Here is a 22378-nt window from a genome sequence, read left to right as displayed (position 1 = left end):
AGCACTGACCCTCCGACAGTGCAGCGCTCCCTCAGCACTGACCTTCCGACAGTGCCCGCTCCCTCAGCACTGACCCTCCGACAGTGCGACGCTCCCTCAGCACTGACCCTCCGACAGTGCGGCGCTCCCTCAGTACTGACCATCCGACAGTGCGGTGCTCCCTCAGTACTAACCCTCCGACAGTGCGGCAATCCCTCAGTACTGACCCTCCAACAGTGCGGCACTCCCTCAGCACTGATCCTCTGACAGTGCGGCGCTCCCTCAGTACTGACCCTCCGACAGTGCGGCGCTCCCTCAGTACTGACCCTCCAACAGTGCGGCGCTTCCTCAGTACTGACCATCCGACAGTGCGGCACTCCCTCAGCACTGACCCTCCGACAGTGCGGTGCTCCCTCAGCACTGACCCTCCCACAGTGCAACACTCCCTCAGCACTGACCCTCCCACAGTGCAACACTCCCTCCGCACTGACCCTGCATCTGTGCCTGTACTCCTTATATACTGAAACTCCAACAGTGCTTTGCCTTAATACTGCCCCTTTGATAGCGTTGCACTCTCTCAGTACTCACTTTAAAAGTTTTGAACTCCCTTGGCGTTTAGCCTAGTTGGGCAGACATCTGGTTTGTGATGAAGAGTGCTGCCAGCATCATGTGTTCAATTCCAACACTGGCTGTAGTTACCCTGAAGGACTGTCCTTCTCAACCTCCTCCCTCACCTATTTCCTCTTAAATCCCTCCCACTAATTAGTGATCTGGGGACTAACCATAATAAAGTGATGCATAGAGCTTTCCTGCTCCTCTGATGCTGCTTGGCCTGCTGTGTTCATCCAGCTCTACACCTTGTTATCTCAGATTCTCCAGCATCTGCGGCCGCACTTGGAGTATTGCGTACAGTTCTGGTCATCGCATTATAGGAAGGATGTGGAAGCATTGGAAAGGGTGCAGAGGAGATTTACCAGGATGTTGCCTGGTATGGAGGGAAGGTCTTATGAGGAAAGGCTGAGGGACTTGAGGCTGTTTTCGTTAGAAAGAAGAAGGTTAAGAGGTGACTTAATAGAGACATACAAGATGATCACAGGATTAGATAGGGTGGACAGTGGGAGCCTTTTTCCTCGGATGGTGATGGCTAGCACGAGGGGACATAGCTTTAAATTGAGGGGTGATAGATATAGGACACATGTCAGAGGTAGGTTCTTTACACAGAGAATAGTAAGGGCGTGGAATGCCCTGCCTGCAAAAGTAGTAGACTCGCCAGCTTTAAGGGCATTAAATGGTCATTGGATAAACATATGGATGATAATGGAATAGTTTAGGTTAGATGGGCTTCAGATTGGTTTCACAGGTCGGCGCAACATCGAGGGCCGAAGGGCCTGTACTGCGCTGTTATGTTCTATGTTCTACTATCTCTTAAAGTGATGCATCATCTTTTATGTCTGTCCATATCATTTTTGCTTTGAAAATAGTTGTGTCCCTTTTTACCCTTGTCATTGAGAGTTCCCAACAGCAACTATTCCAGCCCCCATTTCCCTCCTTAATATTTTTAAATATGTTTTATGCTGTAGTGTTCAGTGCCCAGTCCCAATTTTTTTTGTAGTTGTGACTCAATAATCTCTACGACTGGTCCCTCCAGCACCTCACTACCTCTTGTATCTCAGCTTCATTACGGACACTGTGTATTGCCTCAACTCATTTTTAACACGATTGCTTCTCACTTTATGTTGCCCCAGCTTCTAAACTCTGTTCTTTAATTCTTCTCTTTCATTTGCCATTAATATCCCATCTTCCTTCCTCACAAGCAAGAGGAGGCGATGGCCTAGTGGTACTATCACTGGCCTATTAACCCAGAGACCCTGGTATTGTTCTGGGGACTGGGTTTGAATCCTGCCATGACAGATGGTGGAATCTGAACTCAATTTTTTTTAAAAATCTAGAATTAAGAGTCTAACGATGACCATGGATTCATCTGGTTTAGGGAAGGAATCTGCATTCCTTACCTGGTCTGGCCTACATGTGAGCCCAGGATGACTATTAACTACCCTCTGGGCAATTAGGGATGGGCAATAAATGCTGGCCTAGCCAGCAACACCCTGGTCCTGTGAATGAATAAAAATTAAAAACAAAATCTCTCCCCATTTCTCTGCCACCATTTATGGGGCTGGAAGGGGCTGCACTCACATGTCCCTGTCTGTTATCCTCACAACTTGCTCCTGTCCCTTCCCATTTGCTGCTGGGTTCTTTGCTCCCTCTCCCACCCCCTGAACCAGTTACCCCTCACACTTGCCCCCTTCCTCCATCCCTTTACCCCGTCCATTCGCCTTACCTGGCCTCAATGACTTCGAGGAGGTGTTGCCAGTTCCTGCTGATGAGATTAAGTTTGTTGTCGATCTCAGATGCCTTTGATGGCCTGCTGGCTTTAATCAGATCACTCCCCAGCTGTTTCAGCTGCACCTTGTTCCTGTTGTAGAGATTTATTTCCCTCATACAATCCTAAAACGGAAAGCATAGCTCACAGCACCGGCTCATTACTGAGGGAGAATAAACAGCTCACTTGTACAATTTTGGGGTTCACTAAAAGTAATTGCAAGACCGAAGGAAATTACATGTACACGAAGTTGAGAGAGTCAATCTAAAAGGTCGACAAGTCCTGATTAGTTGCAAGGCCCATTCCAGGTCCAAGTTTCACTGAATTCATTAAGTTTATCAAAATAAGCACAAAAGAAATGATACTTAATGAAAGCAGTGGATTGAGTCTATACACAATGGAAAACCAGTTTGCAGTTTCTGGCTGACTGGGCCCATGGTCTTTTTTTTGTCCTGCTGACTGAAGTTATCCTTCTGTCTCCAGGAATCCTACTGTGCACCAAACTACTGAGAGTCACCACTGATTAACCCTTGGTCCCTGTTACCCCCTGTGCATCGTCAGAGGCATCGTGAACTCAAACTGGCTTACAAATTAGAAGCAATGGAGGGGCAATGGCCTGGTGATATTATCACTGGACCGTTAATCCAAGTAACATTTTGGGAACCTGGGTTCGAATCCTGCCACAGCAATGGTGGAATAGGAATAAATTTTTTTTAAAAATCTGGAATTAAGAATCTAATGATGACCATGATCCATTGTCAACTGTCGGAAATATCCGTCTGGTTCTCTAATGTCCTTTAGGGAAGAAAGCTTCCATCATTACCCAGTCTGGCCTACACGTGACTCCAGACCCACAGCAATGTGGGTGACTCCTTACTACCCTCTGGGCAATTAGGGATGGGCAATAAATGCTGGCCTAGCCAGCGACGCCCTCATCCCATGGATGAATACATTTTTAAAAATTGCATGAGCAGCTTGCTCTGAATCTGAGATTAGCTCTCTGGGTAGAGGACACCCAGTTTGTGACAGGTCTCTTTAACAGTATAAAACATAAAATAGATGAAAGCTCAAAATGACCATTCTAACACACATAAGTCTGTTACATAGAGTCATAGAGATGTGCAGCAGTAAACGGACCCTTCGGTCCAACTCATCCCTGCCAACCAGATATCCCACATTAAACTAGCCCTATTTGCCAGCATTTGGCCATATCCCCCTAAAGGTGAGAGGGGGAAGATTTCAAAGGCACCTGAGGGGCAACTTTTTCATGCAGAAGGAGGTACATGTATGGAATGAGCTGCCAGAGGAAGTGGTGGAGGCTGGTACAATTACAACATTTAAAAAGGTATCTGGATGGGTATATGAATAGGAAGGATTTAGAGGGATATGGGCCAAATGCTGGCAAATGGGATTAGATTAATTTAGATATCTGGGTCGGCATGGACGAGTTAGAGTGAAGGGTCTATTTCTGTGCCGTACAGCTCTGTCACTCTAGAAATAAGAAAAGTAACTCACCGCAAGTCAAAGATAAAACATGCCTTACCTTCTGGAGTCTCTCAATCATCTCCTCGACACCACTGTCTGTGCTCTGTGAGACTCGATTTTCCATCTGTTTTAGCCAGTCTTCCAGCTGCTTGCTCTTGGTATTAAACACGACCCACTGCTCGAGCTGGTCACTTATCTCCAGTGTTCGCAAGGACGCCTACGGGATTAGTGGGTAGAGCCAGTTAGCGGTACTACTGCAGGGAGATTGATGCATTTAGCTATAGACCGGACAAACTGCAATAGATACTGAGAGACAAGCAGCACAGCAGCATATTCCACAACCTCCACAACATAGCTCACATCTGCAGAAGGTCCTAGAAATGCTGCTTGTCCAACGGGATATATATTTGCCCACTAATACTCTCCCCCTCTTATTTCTTCTGGTCAGAGTAAATTGGATTGGAGAGAGTATTTATTCTCTGTCTTTCTCTCTTTGGGTCAGTCCTTTCTCTCTCTCAGTGCATCCTAGCTGTGCAACATTCCTTGTGATGCAGAGATGCATTCACAGGACCCTGTACAATCTCAGGACTCCAGTAAAAGGCTTCAAACTGGAATTTGAACAATTTGAATTTATCCAGCACATTTAGTGTCATAAGACATCCCTTCATTGGAGGACTATAAAACAAATGTTCTCAAAACAAGATGTGGAGGTGCTGGTGTTGGACTGGGGTGGACAAAGTCAGAAATCACACCACACCAGGTTATAGGCCAACAGGTTTATTTAAAATCACAAACGTTCAGAGCACTGCTCCTTCATTAGGTCAAATCTTCACCTGACAAAGGGACAGTGCTCCGAAAGCTTGTAATTTCAAATAAACCTATTGGCCTATAACCTGGTGTGGTGTGATTTCAGATTAAAAACAAGACACAGGGCTGCTTCCACCACCGACTTCATAGTGAATATAAGAGCAGTTGGAAAAGCAGACACAATGCCCATGATATCAGCATCGAAAGGTGTAAAAATACATCTCGTTTATGAAGGTCCTTTCTGTCTCATTGGCTCAGTGTTTGTCCGAGGCAGTTAGTGAGTGAGTCACTCTGAAGCTGTCCTCCTTCCTTCCTGCTACATGAACTTACAGACAGCAGCAGTTGTTCCCAATGGCTCTCCAGGATTGCTACTTGCTCCTGGAATCCAATCGCCACATCGGGAATAAGGTGCTTGCCAAGTTCCGCTTTCACGGTGCTCAACTCGACAAGCCTGTTCATCCAGCATCGCATCGGCCCTCCCAGCTCCTGCTATTCAAAATAAAGCACAAAATCTACCAGTTAGTGAGAGAGCACATGTGGAACATGTGTGTGTGCATGCATGTGTGTGCGCGTGCATGTTTGTGTGTGTGCATGTGCATGCATGCGAGTGCACGAGTGCGCATCTGTATGTGCGTGTGTGCAACGTGTGTAAGACAGAGATGAACTGAATGGTAGGAAGAGGAGCCCATTGGAGATACTGAGGATTTGTTCACTTGATAGTGGAAAGGTGCTAATATCACTGGTCATTCTGCTCTGTGAACGCCAGCTCAATACCCACCAAGGCAGGCATTGAAATTTAAACTCAATAAGTTCAATAATTCATTAAAAAAATCAGTCAGTGAAAGCTAGGTTCGGTAATGGTAACCACTAAACTAATCATTGATTGCTGTGAAAATCCATCTGGCTCACTACTGATCTTTAGGGAAGGAAATCTGTTGTCCTTATCTGGTCTGGCCTACATGTGACTCCAGTCCCTCAGCTATGTGTTTGACTCATAACTGCCCCCTGGAACGGCCTAGTAAGCTAAGTTTGGGGGCAGTTAAGGATGGGCAATAATTGCTGGTCTAGCCAGTAATATGCACATCCCATGGAAGAATTTCTATAGATTGTGTGTAAGAATGTATGGGTGTGTTGGTGATGACCAGCCGTTGCTACAGAGCTGAGTCAGGATTTGAATCCCCACTAGTGATTAACTCACTGACATCCAGAACCTAGGCTCTGTCACTTCATTCATTCATTCATGAAAGATCAGGGTCAGTCTTATCTGATACAAAAGCAAAATACTGCAGGTGCTGAAAAGCAGAAATAAAACAGTAAATGCTGTAAAGTGTTTTATAGAAAGGGAAATAGAGTTAACATTTCAGGCCAATAACCCTTTGCAGTTCTGAAACCCCAATTCTTTCTCTCTCGCCATAGATGCTACCTCCTGCTGCGCATTTCCAGCACACTGTTCTTATTTACCTCTTACCTGAAGTTTATTTTGCTCTTTTCGTAGGTCCTCACTGAAGCAGGGCAGCTCCCGCTTCAAATCTGCTCTGAATTCTTGGAGTTTGAGACCTAATACGGTTACCTCCTCCTCACATCTGTCACACATCTGTCGAGAGCAGCACAAAGACACAGAGTGGGATGGCAGGCAATTTACAATAAACAGTCCCCCAACTTCACAACACAGCGTTTACCAACACCATCGGGTTGAAGTGAAAGACTCCACTGCACAGTGTCCTGACCAATATTTACCCCTGAACCAATACCATGTGAAGAATTATCTGGTCAGGTTGACAGTGCTGTTTGTGGGAGCTGGATAAATGCAGAACAGCAGTGACTACATCACACAATTTGTCGGTGGTGGAGGGGGGGGACATTCACTGTAGCTAACTTGGCAAGATCCTGATCCCAGAGCAGAATACTGCAGATGCTGGAAAGCTCTCGAGTGACGCAGGGATACGTCTGCACTTCCATTTACCTAGCGTGTGGAATTCACTGCTCACAATGTTGGCACCTTGACACCAAATGTAGACTGGGCGCCCGCTTTGCGGAATCCCTCTGTTCCATCCACAAGCACGACCCCAAGGGGGTGGGGGGCCTGCCATTTTAATTCTCCACCTTGCCCCAAGACCGACATCTCTGTCCTCAGCCTGGTGCCCTGTTCCAGTGAAGCTCAACACAAACTGTGGAAACACCCTGTGGTTACACACTTTACAGCTGTCTGGACTCAAAACAGTCAGCTCAACAGTTTCAGATTGTAAACCCTGCCCCTACTTTATTTTCTTTGTATCCTGTATTTTGATTTTTTTTTCCCTAGTTTTGCTTTCGGTCAGTGGTATCCCTGCTCTAGGCACATATCTTTTCTGTTTCTTTTCTTGCTTAGTCTCTATTCCCTTTGGGCCCAGAGGATTAACTCCTTTGTCGTTCAGTTGTGTCCATCTTCCACCCTATTACAGGCTTCCCTTTGTGTTCATCACACCCAGCCTTTGATCAAATTCTATGCCATCTCTAACATTTCATAGAATCCCTACAGTGTGGGAACAGGCCATTCAGCCCAACAGGTCTACACCGCCCCTCCGAACAGCATCCCACCCAGACCCATCCCCCTACCCTTTCCCTGTAACCCTGCATTTTCCATGTCTAATCCACCTAACTTACACATCCCTGAACACTATGGGCAATTTAGCATGGCCAATCCATCTAGCCTGCACATCTTTGGACTGTGGGAGGAAACCCACACAGACACGGGGAGAATGTGCAAACTCCACATAGACAGTTGCTCGAGGGTGGAATCAAACCCGGGTCCCTGGCGCTGTGAGGCAGCAGGGCTAACCACTGAGCCACCGTGCCACCCTCACCCTCTGGGGGAGTCCCAATGAAAAGCTGTTGATCTGAATAGCCAATTTTATTTCTCTCTTCACATAGGCTAGCTGGCCTACTGAGCAATGTCCTGCATTTTTTATTTCCATAGAACAATCCAAACATTGTGAAAGATGCTATGTAAAAACACACGCTTTCGTTGCTTTAATTAATCAGCCTAGTTTAGGAGATAGGAGCAGGTGATGCAGACCTGCTCCCAATGGCTGCAATTCTTTTCATCTGCTAACAGATAATCACAGGTCTGTAATGGGAAGGTGAAGAGGCGTCTGTACTGTGCAGTAGCTTGATAACCCCCAATGATACCCCTTCACACACTGCTCCAACCATCCAACGCTCTGCCAGCTAAATACTCCAGGTTAGGTTTGGCAGGAGAATAAAGTCTGGGTTAAGGTAGAGGAGCCATTTCGCAGTCGTTAGGATTTTGGTTTGGGATTGGGAACGACTTGGCCTCGGTGAGGGTTCTGTGGAGCTCAGTCTCTGGTTGAGTGGAGGGACGTACCTTGATGATGTTGGTCAGTTTGTTCGTTGTGTCTGTGAGCTGTAGGTTGGTGGAGCCCCAGGCGTCCTGGACCTGGCACAGTTGGTCCTGGAGCGATGCTTGTGTGGAGGAATCAGCTGCTGACTCGAGCTCTTTCCCCATCTCCAGGGCCCGCGTCAGGCACGGCTCCAGCTGCTGGAGTTTCCTACCTTGGTGCTTGGAGGCGAACAAAGTCATTAGGGTTTGCACACAAACTGTTCAACAATTCCTATAAGCAAATAGCCAGGTTCGGGTTCAGGGCTGATCTGTGGATTATAAAACCGTACAGCAAAGAAAAAAAGGCCAATGCTGCCTTCACCAGCTCCTTGAAAGAATCTGACCAATAAATCTCACCAGCCACACCCCCCCGCCCCCCGCAACCCCTTCCCCCATCCCACCCTGCCCCTCCCTCACCTCACCCCTCCCCACCCCACACCTCTACTGCCCTGTCCCTCCCCCATCATGCCCTCCCTTTCAAACAGACAACACAGGCTTGATGGGCTCATTACAGTGTGGAGCTGGAGGAACACAGCGGGCCAGACAGCATCAGAGGAGCAGGAGAGTTGATGTCTCAGGTTTCCACCCTTCACCAGGCCTGAAGAAGGGTCCCAACCCGAAACATCAGCTTTCCTGCTTCTCCGATGCTGCCTGGCCTGCTGTGTTCATCCAGCTCTACACTGTGTTATCTCTGACTCCAGTATCGGCAGTTCCTGCTGTGCCTGAGGCCTGACGGGACTGGTCTCTTTCTGCACCATGTGATACTGTGCCTGGGACAGGACTCTCAAGCTAACAAAACATTCAATTGTAATGTGCTGGAGTTACTCACTGTATGTTTGGTACGTAAACGTGTTTAAGCCCATCGATAGTTTGTGATAAATTCAACACTGGGAGCAGGCATTGTCCAAACTTGGGAACTCCTTCTCCAGCGAAAGATCTTCTCCCAGTTTTTGGAGTTGAGGAGGCAGTGTTGGGCTGGAGGTTAATCCAGGATGACCCAGTCCCACCAAGGTGCCTGACATTGAGAACACAAGGTACCCTCAAACTGACCTAGGCAGACCTAGCCTCAGTATCAAGCAGGAAGCGTTAAAGAGCAAACCACTTACCTTCACAGCCTCAAGCAACATCCAGAGCTGCTGCAGACTGTAACTGTGTAGATCGCCCATGGCCTGCAGTTTGTTTGAGGTGTCGGTGAGCAGCTTACCGATTCTGGCCACAGAGTTGCCGTGGCAACACCATTGGTTGGCGAGAGTGGTGATGAGGTGTTGGCGTTGCCGGACTTTCTGGACCAATCTGCACCAACGTTCCTTCAGTGCTGAGAGATTCAGGACAAAAGTCCTTCTGGGGAAGAAGACAGACGTTATTAGAAAGCAAACTGTGCCTCGGTTCTCCCTGACCTTGGCAGCTCATACTGGGTGTAGCGGCCCCACTGATACCGGGACCAGAAAGAGATCATTCTCCCCAAGCCTTGCCCATACAATAGGGCCTCACGTTCTTCCTGGTCTGTAGGGTAGGAAGCAGCAAACTCTAAGCTCTACAGTGATGGCCTTTACCACAGCTTGCGACCAGGTTTCTGGGGGCTGCACTTCCCACTCACCTTTGAGAATCACAAAATCACAGAATCATTACAGCACAGAAGGAAGCCATTCAGCCCATCCTGCCTGCACTGGTTCTATCCCTGAATGCCAACCTCCTGCCTTTTCCTCATGTAGTGCACACCATTTCTATCCAAATAACCCTCCAATGCCCCTCTTGAAGGCTTCAAATAAACCTGCCTCCTCCACATTTCCAGGCAATGCATTCCAGACCCTAACTACACACTACGTGAGAATGTCTCGTCCTCACTATTCCCCTGCTTCATTTATATTTACATCCTCCCATTCCTGTTCCTTTTATGAGCAGGAACAGTTTCTCCCTCTCTACTCTGTCCAGCCCCACTCATGATTTTGAAAACCTCTCTCAGATCTCCTCTCAGCCACCTTCCCTCCAGGGAGAACAGGAGCAGAGGGAACTGGGTATATACATGCACAGATCACTGAAGGCGGCAGGGTTGGGGCGGGAGGGGGGTTGGGGGTGGGGAACAGTTACAATGTAGTGTCCTCAGCTTTATTCATGGAGTACAAGAGAAAGGGGGTGATGGTGAACTTGTACAAGACACTTGTTAGATCCTGGCTGGAGTATTGCGTGCGGTTGTAGATGCTACATTGATAATAGGAGAGATGTGAAAGCATTGGAGAGGTTTCTTCAATCTATCCTCATCACTGAAGTTTCTCAGTCCTGGAACCATTGTAAATCACTCTGCACTCTCTCCAATGCATTCACATCTCTCCTATAATCAATGTAGCATCTACAACCGCATACAATACTCCAGCCAGGGACTAAAATGTGTCTTGTACAAGTTCACCATCGCCTCCTTTCTCTTCTACTCCAAGAATAAAGCTGAGGACACTACACTGTAACTGTTCTACCCCCCTCCTGCCCTGCCACCTTCAATGATTTGGGTACATATACACCCAGTTCCCCCTGCTCCTGCACCCCCTTTAGAATTGTACCTTCTATTTTATATTGTCTTTCAATGTTCTGACCAAAATGCATCGCCTCCCACTTCTCTGCATTGAATCTCATCGGTCATCTCTCTACCCACTCCACCAACTTGTCAATGTCCTTTTGGAGTACCATACTGTCCTCCTCATAGTTTACATTTCGTCCAAGTTTAGTGCCATCCGAAACTTTGAAATTGTCCCCTGCGCACCAAGGTTCAGATAATTAATGTCTTTCAGAAAAAAAAAACAAGAACTCCAACACTGACCCCTGGGGAGCTCCACCACAAAACCTTCCTCCAACCTGAGAAATATCCATTGACCATGACTCTCTGTTTGCTGTCACTCAGTCAATTTAGCACAGGAAGGGCAGGCAGAAACCAGGAGGAGCAGTAGGATCTGGGTGAGGGGATTTGGGTGATGATGGAGAGCTGATAGGAAGCACAGACAGCCCCACTGTAAATCTTTGTAAGCCCAATATGGGCTGCTCTGGTCACTGCCTCACCTGTCCTGGGCATCGCTGCTTGGAATCAGATGATGGGCCTCCTGAATGATTGAATCAAGGATCTGGTGTGCAATGGAAACCTCTGCCTGGAAAAGCTGCAACAGGAGCAGAGTTAAAATTAACAGGTTATCGCTTTTCTCTAAACACTGTTGTGGGATATTGGCATCATAAGCAAGGCCAGCACTTGCTACTCAGCCCCAAATCCCTCCAAAACAATTGTAGGTCTGGAGTCACATGTAGGCCAGACCAGGTAAAGATGGCAGATTACCTTCCCTAAAGGACATTCGGCAACCAGGTGGGTTTTTATGACAAAAGACAATAATTTCATGATCATCATTACGGAGACTACCTCTCAATGTCAGATTCATTAATTCATTGAAATTTAATTCCACCAGCTACCAAGCTCCACCAGATTTGAACCTAGTTTCCCAGAACATTAATAATCCAGTGAATCCAGTGAGATTTACTGGGAATACATATTTATATTTAAGGATGTTCTGGAAAGTACTGGAAGTTCTTGGACAACTTAGACATTCTCTGAATTGAGAAGGGTTACACCACGTGATTTCTTGGAAACTGAAGTTGACAGTTTAATGAGTGAACAAAGGACAATCCAGCACAGGAACAGGCCCTTCTGCCCTCTAAGCCTGCACTGACACATTTTGCTATTTCATACTAAAACTGTCTTCAATTACAGGATCCATATCCCTCTATCCCATTCCTAATCATGTATTTGTTCGGGTGCTTCTTGAATGCTGCTATGGTGTGCTCTAAGCCTCCTATGATTTATTGGCAATTAAGCAACTTTGGAGCAAAAACTAAGGAAAGTTTTCAAGAATGTGAGAGATGAGGTTTATTGCATTACTGAAAAAAAGAGCTACTTGAGAGAGGACAGAAGCTTCTGTGCTAATGATTGCCAAGAAACCCTCTATGAAGTGAGGGTTTTGTTCTACAAACCTAGGAGTCACAATGAAGACCACCCCATTCCCGAGTCTCCAAGACCCCTTTCTTAAATCCTGTTCTCTGTAACAGCAGTATTTCTGTCTATCTGCTAAAACCCAAAACGCTAGACTGTGACCATTTCTAGAGACGAGTCCAAAACTGAATATCTATCATCAATCTCCAGCCGTCAGCACATCCATCAACAGAAAAACTGGACATGAGAGGTCATCACCCAACACCCTTTGTTTCCAGACTCTTAGCTCCCAGGAGTTGCTTATTATCTTTTGTTTCAAACTCCATCTCTGCAGAGATTTGTCTTAAAGCTTTCTTTCGAGAAGATTTATAGCTCGGGTTGTGGATGAGGTTGTAGACATGCTCGCTGAGCCGGTGGGTTTGGTTGTAAGTGTTTCGTCACCCTGCTAGGTAACATCGTCAGTGCATCTCCGGTGAAGGGTCGGTGTTCTGTCCCACCTGTTATTTATATGCCTCAGTTTGCTGGGGTGGTTGGTATTATTTCCGGTTCTGTTTCTCAGTGGTTTGTACACAGGGTCTAATTCAATGTGTTTGTTGATGGAGTTTCGGTTGGAATACTAAGCCTCCAGGAATTCTCTCGCTTGTCTCAGTTTGGCTTGGACGATTATGGCTGTGTTGTCCCAGTGGAATTCGTGTCCCTCATTGTCCGTGTGTAGTGAGACAAGTGAGAATTGGTCGTATCTCTTGGTGCCTCTTTAATATTCATCTATCGGTATAGTCAATTTTCTTCTGGTTTGGCCTATGTAGTATTTCTTGCAGTCTTTGCATGGTATTTTGTATCTTACACCGGCTTTGCTGGTTTTGGGTATGGGATCCTTTACATTCGTCAGTAGCAGTCATGGGGTGGTTGTTGGTTTGTGGGCTATCCTGATACCTCGGGGGCTGAGTGGTCTTGTGGTCATCTCTGATATGTCCTTAATGTACAGTAGGGTGATCAGTGAGACTGGTCGTGTTGTGTCTCCTGTTGTGGTCTGTCTCAGAGGTAACGATGGATTGTGCTTTTTGGGTATCCATTCCTTTTGAAGACTCTGTATAGGTGCTCCTGTTCTGCTTTGTGTAGTTCTAGGTTGCTGTGATGTGTTGTGTCTCATTTAAATAGTGTCCTGATGCAGCTCCATTTGTAGGCGTTGGGATGGTTGCTAGTGTAATTGAGTCTCTGGTCTCTATGTGTGGTCTTTCTATATACGCTGGTCTAGAGTTACCTGTTGTTTTTGCGTTCTACGTCCAAGAAGGGTACTAGGTTGTTGTTCCCTTCTTCTTCTGTGAATTTTATCCCAGTGAGGATGTTGTTTATGTGTTGGTCGGTTTTTTGTAGTTTTGTGCGTTTGATAATAACAAGGTGTCATCTACATATTGAACACAGAGTTTAGGTTGTATCGTGGGGAGCGCTGTCCATTCTAACCTTCGCATTAATACTTCTGCAATCAGTCCTGATATTGGGGAATCCCATTGGTGTTCCGTTGATTTGTCTGCATGTGCTGTCGTTGAAGATGAAGTGGGTTGTGAGGCACAGATCTAGTAGTTTCATGGTGCTGTCCTTATTGATGTCGTTGGTGTCTTGGGGTGCCTGCTTACTTGATTCATCCAGCGAGTTGTCTTTTTGGCTGGGTCAATGTTTTGGATGTAAATAGTGCTGTTACATCAAAGGATATCATCATCTCGTCCTCTTCTATCCTGGTGTCCTTGATGATGTTGAGGAATTCTTGGGATGACTGAATGGAGAGGGCAGTGTCGTCAACTAAGTATTTCAATTTCTGTTGTAGTTCTTTGGCAAGTCTATATGTTGGTGTACCTGGTAGCGTGACAATGAGTCTGAGGGGGATCCCCGGTTTGTGTACCTTGGGGAGTCCATAGAAGCGGGGTGTGTTGGATCCCTCTGGCTTCATTTTTTGGTAGTGTGTCTTGCTGATGTCTCCTGAGTTGTGTAATTTCTTCAGGGTCGTTATAATGTTTCCCTAACTGTGGTGTTGGGTCTATCACCATCTGTTGGTAGGTGTCAGTATCTGCTAGTATGCGTTAGCTTTCTCGATGTATTGGGCTCTATTAAGGATTACTGTCTTGTATCCTTTGTCCGCTGCTAAGATTACAATGTTCCTGTCTTTCCAGGGCTTTCCTCTCTTCTGTGCTGAATGCGTTGCACTTACCTTCCTTGCTCAACGTTGGGACTATTGTCTGTCTGTTGGTCTGTTGTACTTCTCCCATGAGTCCGTTGCTGTTTAGTGTCAATTCCAGCGCAGCCAGGAAGTCAGTCTTTTTGGCGTCTCTGAAGTTATAATTCAGTCTGTGTCCTAGGACAGTCTTCTCAGTGTCTGTCAGTGCTCGGTCCGAGATGTTTTTAATCCATGAATCTGAGTTGTCCGTGTCGTTGATGTGGGTGATTTTGGACAGTTTTTCTTGAAGGGCTATTCTTTGCTTTGTTCTGGTCTTTTGTTGTTGTATGCTGATGGCTTGTTCCAGTGTGAATGTCCATTGCTGGTCGGTTGATTTGAAGTACAAAGACTTTGACACACAATTTCCCACTGTTATTTGTGGAGGCGGCTGTGGGCATCATTGATCATAACCCTTATCATTCTGCAGCCGTTCCGTTAGAACATAGAACAGTACAGCACAGTAAAGGCCCTTCGGCCCACGATGCTGTGCCAAACTTTTACCCTAAACCTAAGGTCTATCTAACCTCCACCCCTACCTTATACTATCATCCATATGTCTATCTAATAGCCGCTTAAATGCCCCTAATGAGGCCGACTCCACTACACTCTCCCGCAATGCATTCCATGCCCCGACCACTCTCTGAGTAAAGAACCTACCTCTGACGTCTCCCTTATATCTACCTCTGTTCAGCTGTCCTCTGTGCCTGCGGATTGTTGACCAGTGGTTTATACTTTAAACTTTGTGGTAGTACCTGCTTTCTGAGGCATTTGTGCACGAAGTACAGTTGTATATGGGTCGAGCTCAGTCAGATGGCATTTGTTTCCCATCTACAGCCAGTTTGAGGGTGTTGCGCCCCCCGTAGGTGTTTAAAGTTTGAGAAGATTTGTAGCTCGGGTTGTGGATGTGGTTGCAGACTTGCTCGCCGAGCTGGTGTGTTTGGTTGCGAACGTTTCGTCACCCTGCTAGGTAACATCATCAGTGCACCTCCGGTGAAGCGTCGGTGTTCTGTCCCACTTGTTATTTATATGCCTCGGTAGGCTGGGGGGTTTGGTACTACTTCCAGTTCTGTTTCTCAGTGGTTTGTACATCCGGTCCCCCAGTTCAATGTGTTTGTTGATGGAGTTTCGGTTGAAATACCAGGCCTCCAGGTTTGTCTTTTTGTGTTGTGTGTGTGTGGGATTAAGGGGATATAGGTTCAATTTCACATCACAGCATAGCTGTTCAGTAATGCTTGTCACTTACTTTAAGAATGGTTTTGTTTATAACACATAGAATATTTCGAGTTTTTAAGGAAACTTTTTGGAAGTTTTTCGTATTTTTTGGTGGTGGTACTAACAAGAAACAGCTGTTAATAGATAAATTGACAGATTTACACGAGTGGTGGAGCTGGGGGAGGAATGGGGCTTGATTCTTAGCACACTCTGTCTATCAGTAACACCACACTATACTGTGGCACCATCATCTCCACAGCACAGGAGCTTCAGCCTGAGCTCTCCCACAGTCTCCTCACCTGATCCCACTATCATCATCTAACAAGGTTGGAAGGAATGCCAGACACTGGATAGAATGAGGGGTAAGCTGTTGGGTAATATTAATGAACAGTAAATAAGGCCTGACTTGGTCATATATCTATGGGGAGCTAGAAACCAGTTGGGGGGTCATGCTGGAGGGTCTCAGTTTAATGGATCCCCTTTAAATCTGAGATAGGTAAGGAGTTTTCTGCAGGCTAATGCTTATTTTGCCACTAATTATCTTAGAAGGTGTGGGCACATGGGCAATGGGCTCAGGTACATTGGTCCTGCCCTGACTTACTGAGTCGATAATGCGCCAGTGATTTCATGGTGAGCTGTAGGGTCTGATCCCACCTCGTGGTGGGCTGTAGGGGCTGATCTCACCTCGTGGTGGGCTGTAGGGGCTGAACCCACCTCGTGGTGGGCTGTAGGGGCTGATCTCACCTCGTGGTGGGCTGTAGGGTTGATCCTACCTCGTAGTGGGCTGTAGGGTTTGATGCCACCTCGTGGTGGGCTGTAGGGTCTGATCTCACCTCGTGGTGGGCTGTAGGGTCTGATCCCACCTCGTGGTGGGCTGTAGGGTCTGATGCCACCTCGTGGTGGGCTGTAGGGTCTGATCTCAGCTCGTGGTGGGCTGTAGGGGCTGATCTCACCTCGTGGGTTTTCTGTTGTTCTTTCAGGCCCTCGTAGCTGCCAGCAACATCAATCATCAGTGCCTCCTCCATCCTCTCCAGAAACTGCCTCCAGTGCTCACACTTCTGACTGAAGCTCTCTTCTTGCAGCATAATGGCCTGTAGTTTACTGAAACCATTGATCATTTGGAAGAAACAATCAGCATTTTAAACGTTAGGATGTAACAATAATTTACATTCATGTAAATTACGTAAGATTTCACAATAATGCACTCCTTTACCAAACAGAATCTGACACATCTGTATAAGGAGATCTTAAGACAGATATCCAGAAATTTGGACAAAGGGGTAGATTTTCAGGAGTGTCTTACAGAAACAAGGTGAGGAGAAGAGATTTAGGGAGGAAATGCCAGACCAAGGGGCCCAGGCAGCTAAACGCTTGACCGCCAACAGCAGAAAAATTAAAATTGGGCATGTTCAAGAAGCCAGAATTAGATGAGGGCAGATGTTTCGGAGGTTTTGGTAATGGAAGAGATTGCAGCGATAGGGAGGGGAGAGGCCATGGAGGGATTTGAAAACAAGGATGTGAACTTTAAAATCGAGAAGTCGCTTAACTGGAAATCAACACAGACCATCAGAAATAGGAACACTTTCCCTGAAAGTGGCAACACAAGTGGATAAAGTGGTCAAGAATGAACATAGCCTGCTTGCCTTCATCAATCAGGGTACAGAGTATAAAAATTGGCAAATCATGTTGTCACCGTATAGAACTTTAGTTGAGCCATATTTGGAATATTGCATGGCCAAGCGCAAGTTTCTTTTTTACCCATTTATGGGATGTGGATGTTGCTGGTTAGGCTGAGTTAATGACCTGTTTCATTACCGTGCTTGGTAACATCCTCAGGGCAGCCTCCGATGAAGCGTCGGTGTGTTTTCCCGCCTGGTTTTTAAACTCTGGGGTCCATTGAGATGGATTGCCTCACTTCCGGTTTTCCTTCCTTGATGACAAAGGTGTCGTCTACGTAGCGTATCCACAGTTTTGGTTGGATTTGCGGAAGAGCAAAACTGTGGATATGCTACGTAGACGACACTTTTGTCATCATTAAACGGACCAAATTAGAGGAGACACACAAACTTACAAACAACACCCTCACCGGAATAAAATTCACCAGAGAGGAGGAGAAGAACAAACAGCTCCCATTCCTGGATGTCACAGTAGAGCACAAGACAAACGGGGAACTCCAAACGAAAGTACACAGAAAAGCCACAAACACAGACCAGGTACTGAACTTCAGTAGTAACCATCCCAGCACACACAAACGAAGCTGCGTGCGAACACTGTTTAAAAGGGCAACACCACACTGCAGCAACACAGAACTACGCCAAGAGGAAGAAGAATACCTCTTCCAGGTTTTCGAGGATAATGGATATCCAAAAAACTGGGTCAGAAGATGCCTACACGAACAACATCAGAAAGATACTACACGCCCCGACACACTCACCACACTACCCTACATCAGGAACACGTCAGAACTGACCACAAGACTCCTACGATCGCTGGGCATCAGAGTGGCACACAAACCCACATCAACCCTACGACAAGTGCTCACCCGAACCAAAGACCCACTCCCCACCATGGACAGGACCAATGTCATCTACAAGATCCCCTGCAGAGACTGCGAGAAACACTACATCGGACAAACAGGAAGGAAACTAACAACAAGAGTACGTGAAGACCAACTGGCTACAAAAAGACACGACCAATACTCACTCATCTCAATCCACATGGACAAGGAGAACCACGACTTCAACTGGGACAACACCAAGATCCTGGGACAGGCCAGGCAGGGACAGGCATGGGAATTCCTAGAAGCCTGGCACTCCACGAAGCAGGCTATTAATAAACAGATTGAACTCGACCCCATATACACTCCACTACGAAGGAAAACCAGAAGTGAGGTAATCCATCTCAACGGACCCCAGAGTTTAAAAACCAGGCGGGAAAACACACCGACGCTTCATCGGAGGCTGCACTGAGGATGCTACCCAACGGGGTAATGAAACGTTTGCGAAACAAGAAAGTAGCTCGGCGAGCCAACCAACCTCAACAACCTCAACAGAATAGGCACTAATCAGACCACAGCTGGAATGCTGAGAATACTTTTGATTCGTTCATCTAAGAAAAGATAGAACGACACTGGAGGCAGTCCAGGGAAGGCTCACTCAGCCGATCCCGAATACGGAGGGATGGTCTTATGAGGAGAGGTTGAGTAGGCTGGGTCTACACTCACTGGAATTTTGGACAGTGAGAGGAGAGGTTATTGAAACATACAATATTCTTAGGGGACTTGACAAAGCACAATCTCAGAATAAGGGGTCACACATTTCAGACAGAGGTGAGGAGGAATTTCTTCTCTCCGAAGGGAATGAATCCGTGGAATTCTTAACAGCAGAGAGCTGTTGAGGCTGGGTCATTTGGTATATTCAAGGCTGAGACAGGCAGATTTTTAATCAGTAGCGGAATGAAGGTTGTGGGAAAGGGCAGGAAAAGTAGAGTTGAGGAATATCAGATCAGCCATGATCTCATTGAACGGGGAAAGTTGAGTAAACTATAACCAAGTTTGTGCATGGGCTTTATGGGCTGAATGGCCTGTGTTTTATGGTGTTGTGGGGAAGTTTTCTGCACATCATAAGACTCATGGCTCCAGAATTCAAAGTGGTTGGCAACTCACTGCCCTCTGAAATGGCCAAGTGAGCCGTTGATTCAAGGGCAGTTAAGGATGTGCTGGGCATTGCCAATGATGCCCACATCCCAGCAATGAAGAAAGCAAATGGCTGAATGCAGCTTATCAACATTGTTTTGGGGGAAGGGAGCTGGGGCGTGGAGGGGGCGAAAAGTTTCTCACCCAGGGATCCCATCAGCTTTCTGCACCATTTCACAATTCTCTGAAGGTGCGTTCAGAATTCAATGCGGTGGTGAATCGATGTTACAGGAGACAGGGAGGAGACAGCTGGCTGTGTAAATGTTACCTGCAGCGGGCCACAGCTGTCTCACGAGCCAGGTACCATCGGCGGTTCAGGGCCTGAAACCGTGTGTAATCCAGGCCATTGAGTGGCAGCCGGCAGCTCAGACGTTTCAAAGCTTCAAGGTGCTGCAAGGTGCTGCTCAATCTCAGCATCTGAGCCTGTAACACAGACACAGTTAGAAGGAGGCATGCTGTACGCTGTTAATCCAGAGACTCAGGTAACATTCTGGGGACCCGGGTTTGAATCCCACCACGGCAGACGGTGGAATTTGAATTCAATAAAAATCTGGAACTATGAATCTAATGATGGCCCTGAATCCATTGTCAGTTGTCAGGAAAGAAAATCACTCAGGTTCACTGATGTCCTGGTCTGGCCTATATGTGACTCCAGCCCCACAGCAATGTGGTTGACTCCTAACTGCCCTCTGGGATGGGCAATAAATGCTGCCTGGCCAGCGATGCCCTCATCCCGTGAATGAATTTTTTAAAAATAACCACACTTGGAGGTGTGAGGGTCAGTCACCTTCTATCAACTCAAACTGACCCAGCCTCAGAGAGTTTCCAGGCAGAGGGATGGTCACAAGGAAGCAGAATTTGTAGAGGGGCACTGAAAACTACAGTTCTGTCCTTCCGAGTATTGCATCTGAGGGAATCTCTGCTCATTGGGTTGTGGGCGTTGGGAAGAGCAGTCAGAATGGTGAGGGAGTCAGGAATGCTAGTGGGGAGGTCGTGAAAACTAGCTCAGTGCTTTCAGACAATGTTGCCAAGGGGCAGTATGGAGATGAGAGTCAGGAGGGGATTAAAGGTAAAGCCTTGAGGGACACAACAGCTAATAGTGGGGCAGGGGACAGACAGCCATTGTGGAAGGTTTCCTGGGTGTTGAAACCTCAGTGAGGTTGTACTGAGAGAGAGTACACACGCACACACGCACACACACAGACGCACACACACACAGACGCACACACAGACACAGACACACGCGCACGCACACACACAGACACACACACACACAGACTCACACGCACGCACACACGGACACAGACACACGCGCACGCACACACACAGACACACACACACACAGACTCACACGCACGCACACACGCACACACAGACACTACGCACAGACACACACACACACAGACACACACACACACACAGACACTACGCACAGACACACACGCACACACACACATGCACGCGCACGCGCACACACACACACGCACACACACACAGGCAGACACACACACACGCACACACACACACGCACACACACACGCACACACACACAGACACACACGCACACTCTCATACACACACACACACACCCAGACAGACACACACACACACACACAAACACAGACACACACGCACACACATACACATGCACACACAGACACACACGCACACACAGACACACACACCTGCACACACACACACAGAGGCAGACAGACACAGAGGCAGACACACACACACACACACACACACACAGGCAGACACACTCACGCACACGCACACACAGGCAGACACACACACAGGCAGACACACACACACACTCACGCACACACACACGCACACAGACACACACACACACACACACACACACACACAGACACACACACACACAGGCAGACACACACTCACACACACACAGACACAGACACACACAAACACAGACACACAGACACACAGACACACCTTCAATATCTCGAGGCAGAAAGTTTCCGGTTTCTCAGGGCTGAAGTCATTTGATTTCAGAACCTCCTCGGACTCATTCACCAGAGTTTCCAGGGCCCGTAAACCCTGCTGGAATTCCTCATGCTGCTCCATCAGGCCCTGTCACACCACACATCATAGAAAGACAGCAAATCACCGGTTAGCAAAACAGCTTCAGCAACAGTGTGGTATCTCAGCTGGTAACGCAGTCTTACTCAGGCTGGGATTGGCCTCAGTGGAGAGAGAAACACTGTTTATAATAAACAGGGACAGAGAGCAAGAACGAGAGAGCGAGAGAGCAAGAAAGTGAGAAGGTGCAAGAGAGAGATTGAGTGAAAACTGCAAAAAGCTACAGCACAGAGGGATTTGGGAGTCCTTGTGCATGAAACATGAAAAAGCTAGCATCCAAGTTTAGTGGGTAATAGGGAAGGCAAATGGAATGTTGGCGTTTATTTCAAAGGGAACGGAGTAAAAAATAGAGACATTTTCCTAAAACTGTACAAGGCACAAGTCAGACCTCAGCAGGAATACTGTGAACAGTTTTGGACGTCCTTTTCTAAGGAAAGATATACTGGAACAAAAACACAAATTGCTGGCGAAACTCAGCAGGTCTGGCAGCATCTCCAGGAGAAAGCAGAGTTAACAGTTCAAGTCCGGTGACTCCTCATCTTATATCAGAAACGTAGAAAAGCATTGGAGGCAGTCTAGAGGAGGTTCACTCTGCTGATCCCAGGAATGGAGGGACTGTCTTATGAGGAGAGGTTAGAATAGATTCTGTAGCATCATTGGAGTTTCGAAGAAAGAGAGGTGATCTTATTGACTCTTAGTGATAACACAGTGTGGAGCTGGAGGAACACAGCAGGCCAGGCAGCATCAGAGGAAGAGGAAAGCTGATATTTCGGGTCAGGACCCTTCTCCAGCTCCACACTGTGTTATCTCTGACTCCAGCATCAGCGGTTCTTACCATCTCTGAGATTCTTAAACAGCTTATCAGAGTAGATGTGGAAATATTGTTTCCCCCTTGTGGGAGAGGTGGCAGCATCTCAGGGTAAGGAGTCACACATTTAAGACAGAGATGAGGAGGCATTTCTTCTCTCACAGGTAAGTGAATCTGTGCAATTCTTTACCACAGGGGGCTGTTGAGGCTGGGTCTTCAACATATTCATGATGCTGAGGTGCCGGTGTTGGACTGGGGTAGACAAAGTCAGAAATCATCAGGTGATAGTCCAACAGGTTTATTTGAAAACACAAGCTTTCGGAGCCTCCCTCCTCCTTCAGGTGTTAGTGAGAGATTT

The 22378-nt window shown here is 47.1% G+C and overlaps 1 protein-coding gene across 1 annotated transcript in view; it reads right to left on the bottom strand.

Annotated features, from left to right (window-relative positions):
• LOC109924435 (nesprin-2-like) overlaps positions 1-21200 on the bottom strand; it is a 69112-nt gene extending 47912 nt beyond the window's left edge. The window contains exons 1-10 of the mRNA XM_048600008.1: positions 21066-21200; positions 19375-19529; positions 16366-16513; positions 11076-11170; positions 9137-9371; positions 8016-8210; positions 6120-6245; positions 4982-5140; positions 3903-4061; positions 2318-2484 (exon numbers count right to left, since the gene is read on the bottom strand). Of these exons, the coding sequence (XP_048455965.1) occupies positions 2318-2484; positions 3903-4061; positions 4982-5140; positions 6120-6245; positions 8016-8210; positions 9137-9371; positions 11076-11170; positions 16366-16513; positions 19375-19529; positions 21066-21197 (1571 nt within the window). The 5' untranslated portion in view covers positions 21198-21200. The remainder of the gene's footprint in view (positions 1-2317; positions 2485-3902; positions 4062-4981; positions 5141-6119; positions 6246-8015; positions 8211-9136; positions 9372-11075; positions 11171-16365; positions 16514-19374; positions 19530-21065) is intronic.
• Positions 21201-22378: the final 1178 nt, after the last annotated feature.

The sequence above is a fragment of the Rhincodon typus genome, chromosome 8, assembly GCF_021869965.1.
Source record: "Rhincodon typus isolate 14 chromosome 8, sRhiTyp1.1, whole genome shotgun sequence".
Classification (NCBI taxonomy): Eukaryota; Metazoa; Chordata; class Chondrichthyes; order Orectolobiformes; family Rhincodontidae; genus Rhincodon; species Rhincodon typus.
Note: the sequence above shows the minus strand (reverse complement) of the source record. Positions and strands in the feature narration are given on the sequence as shown.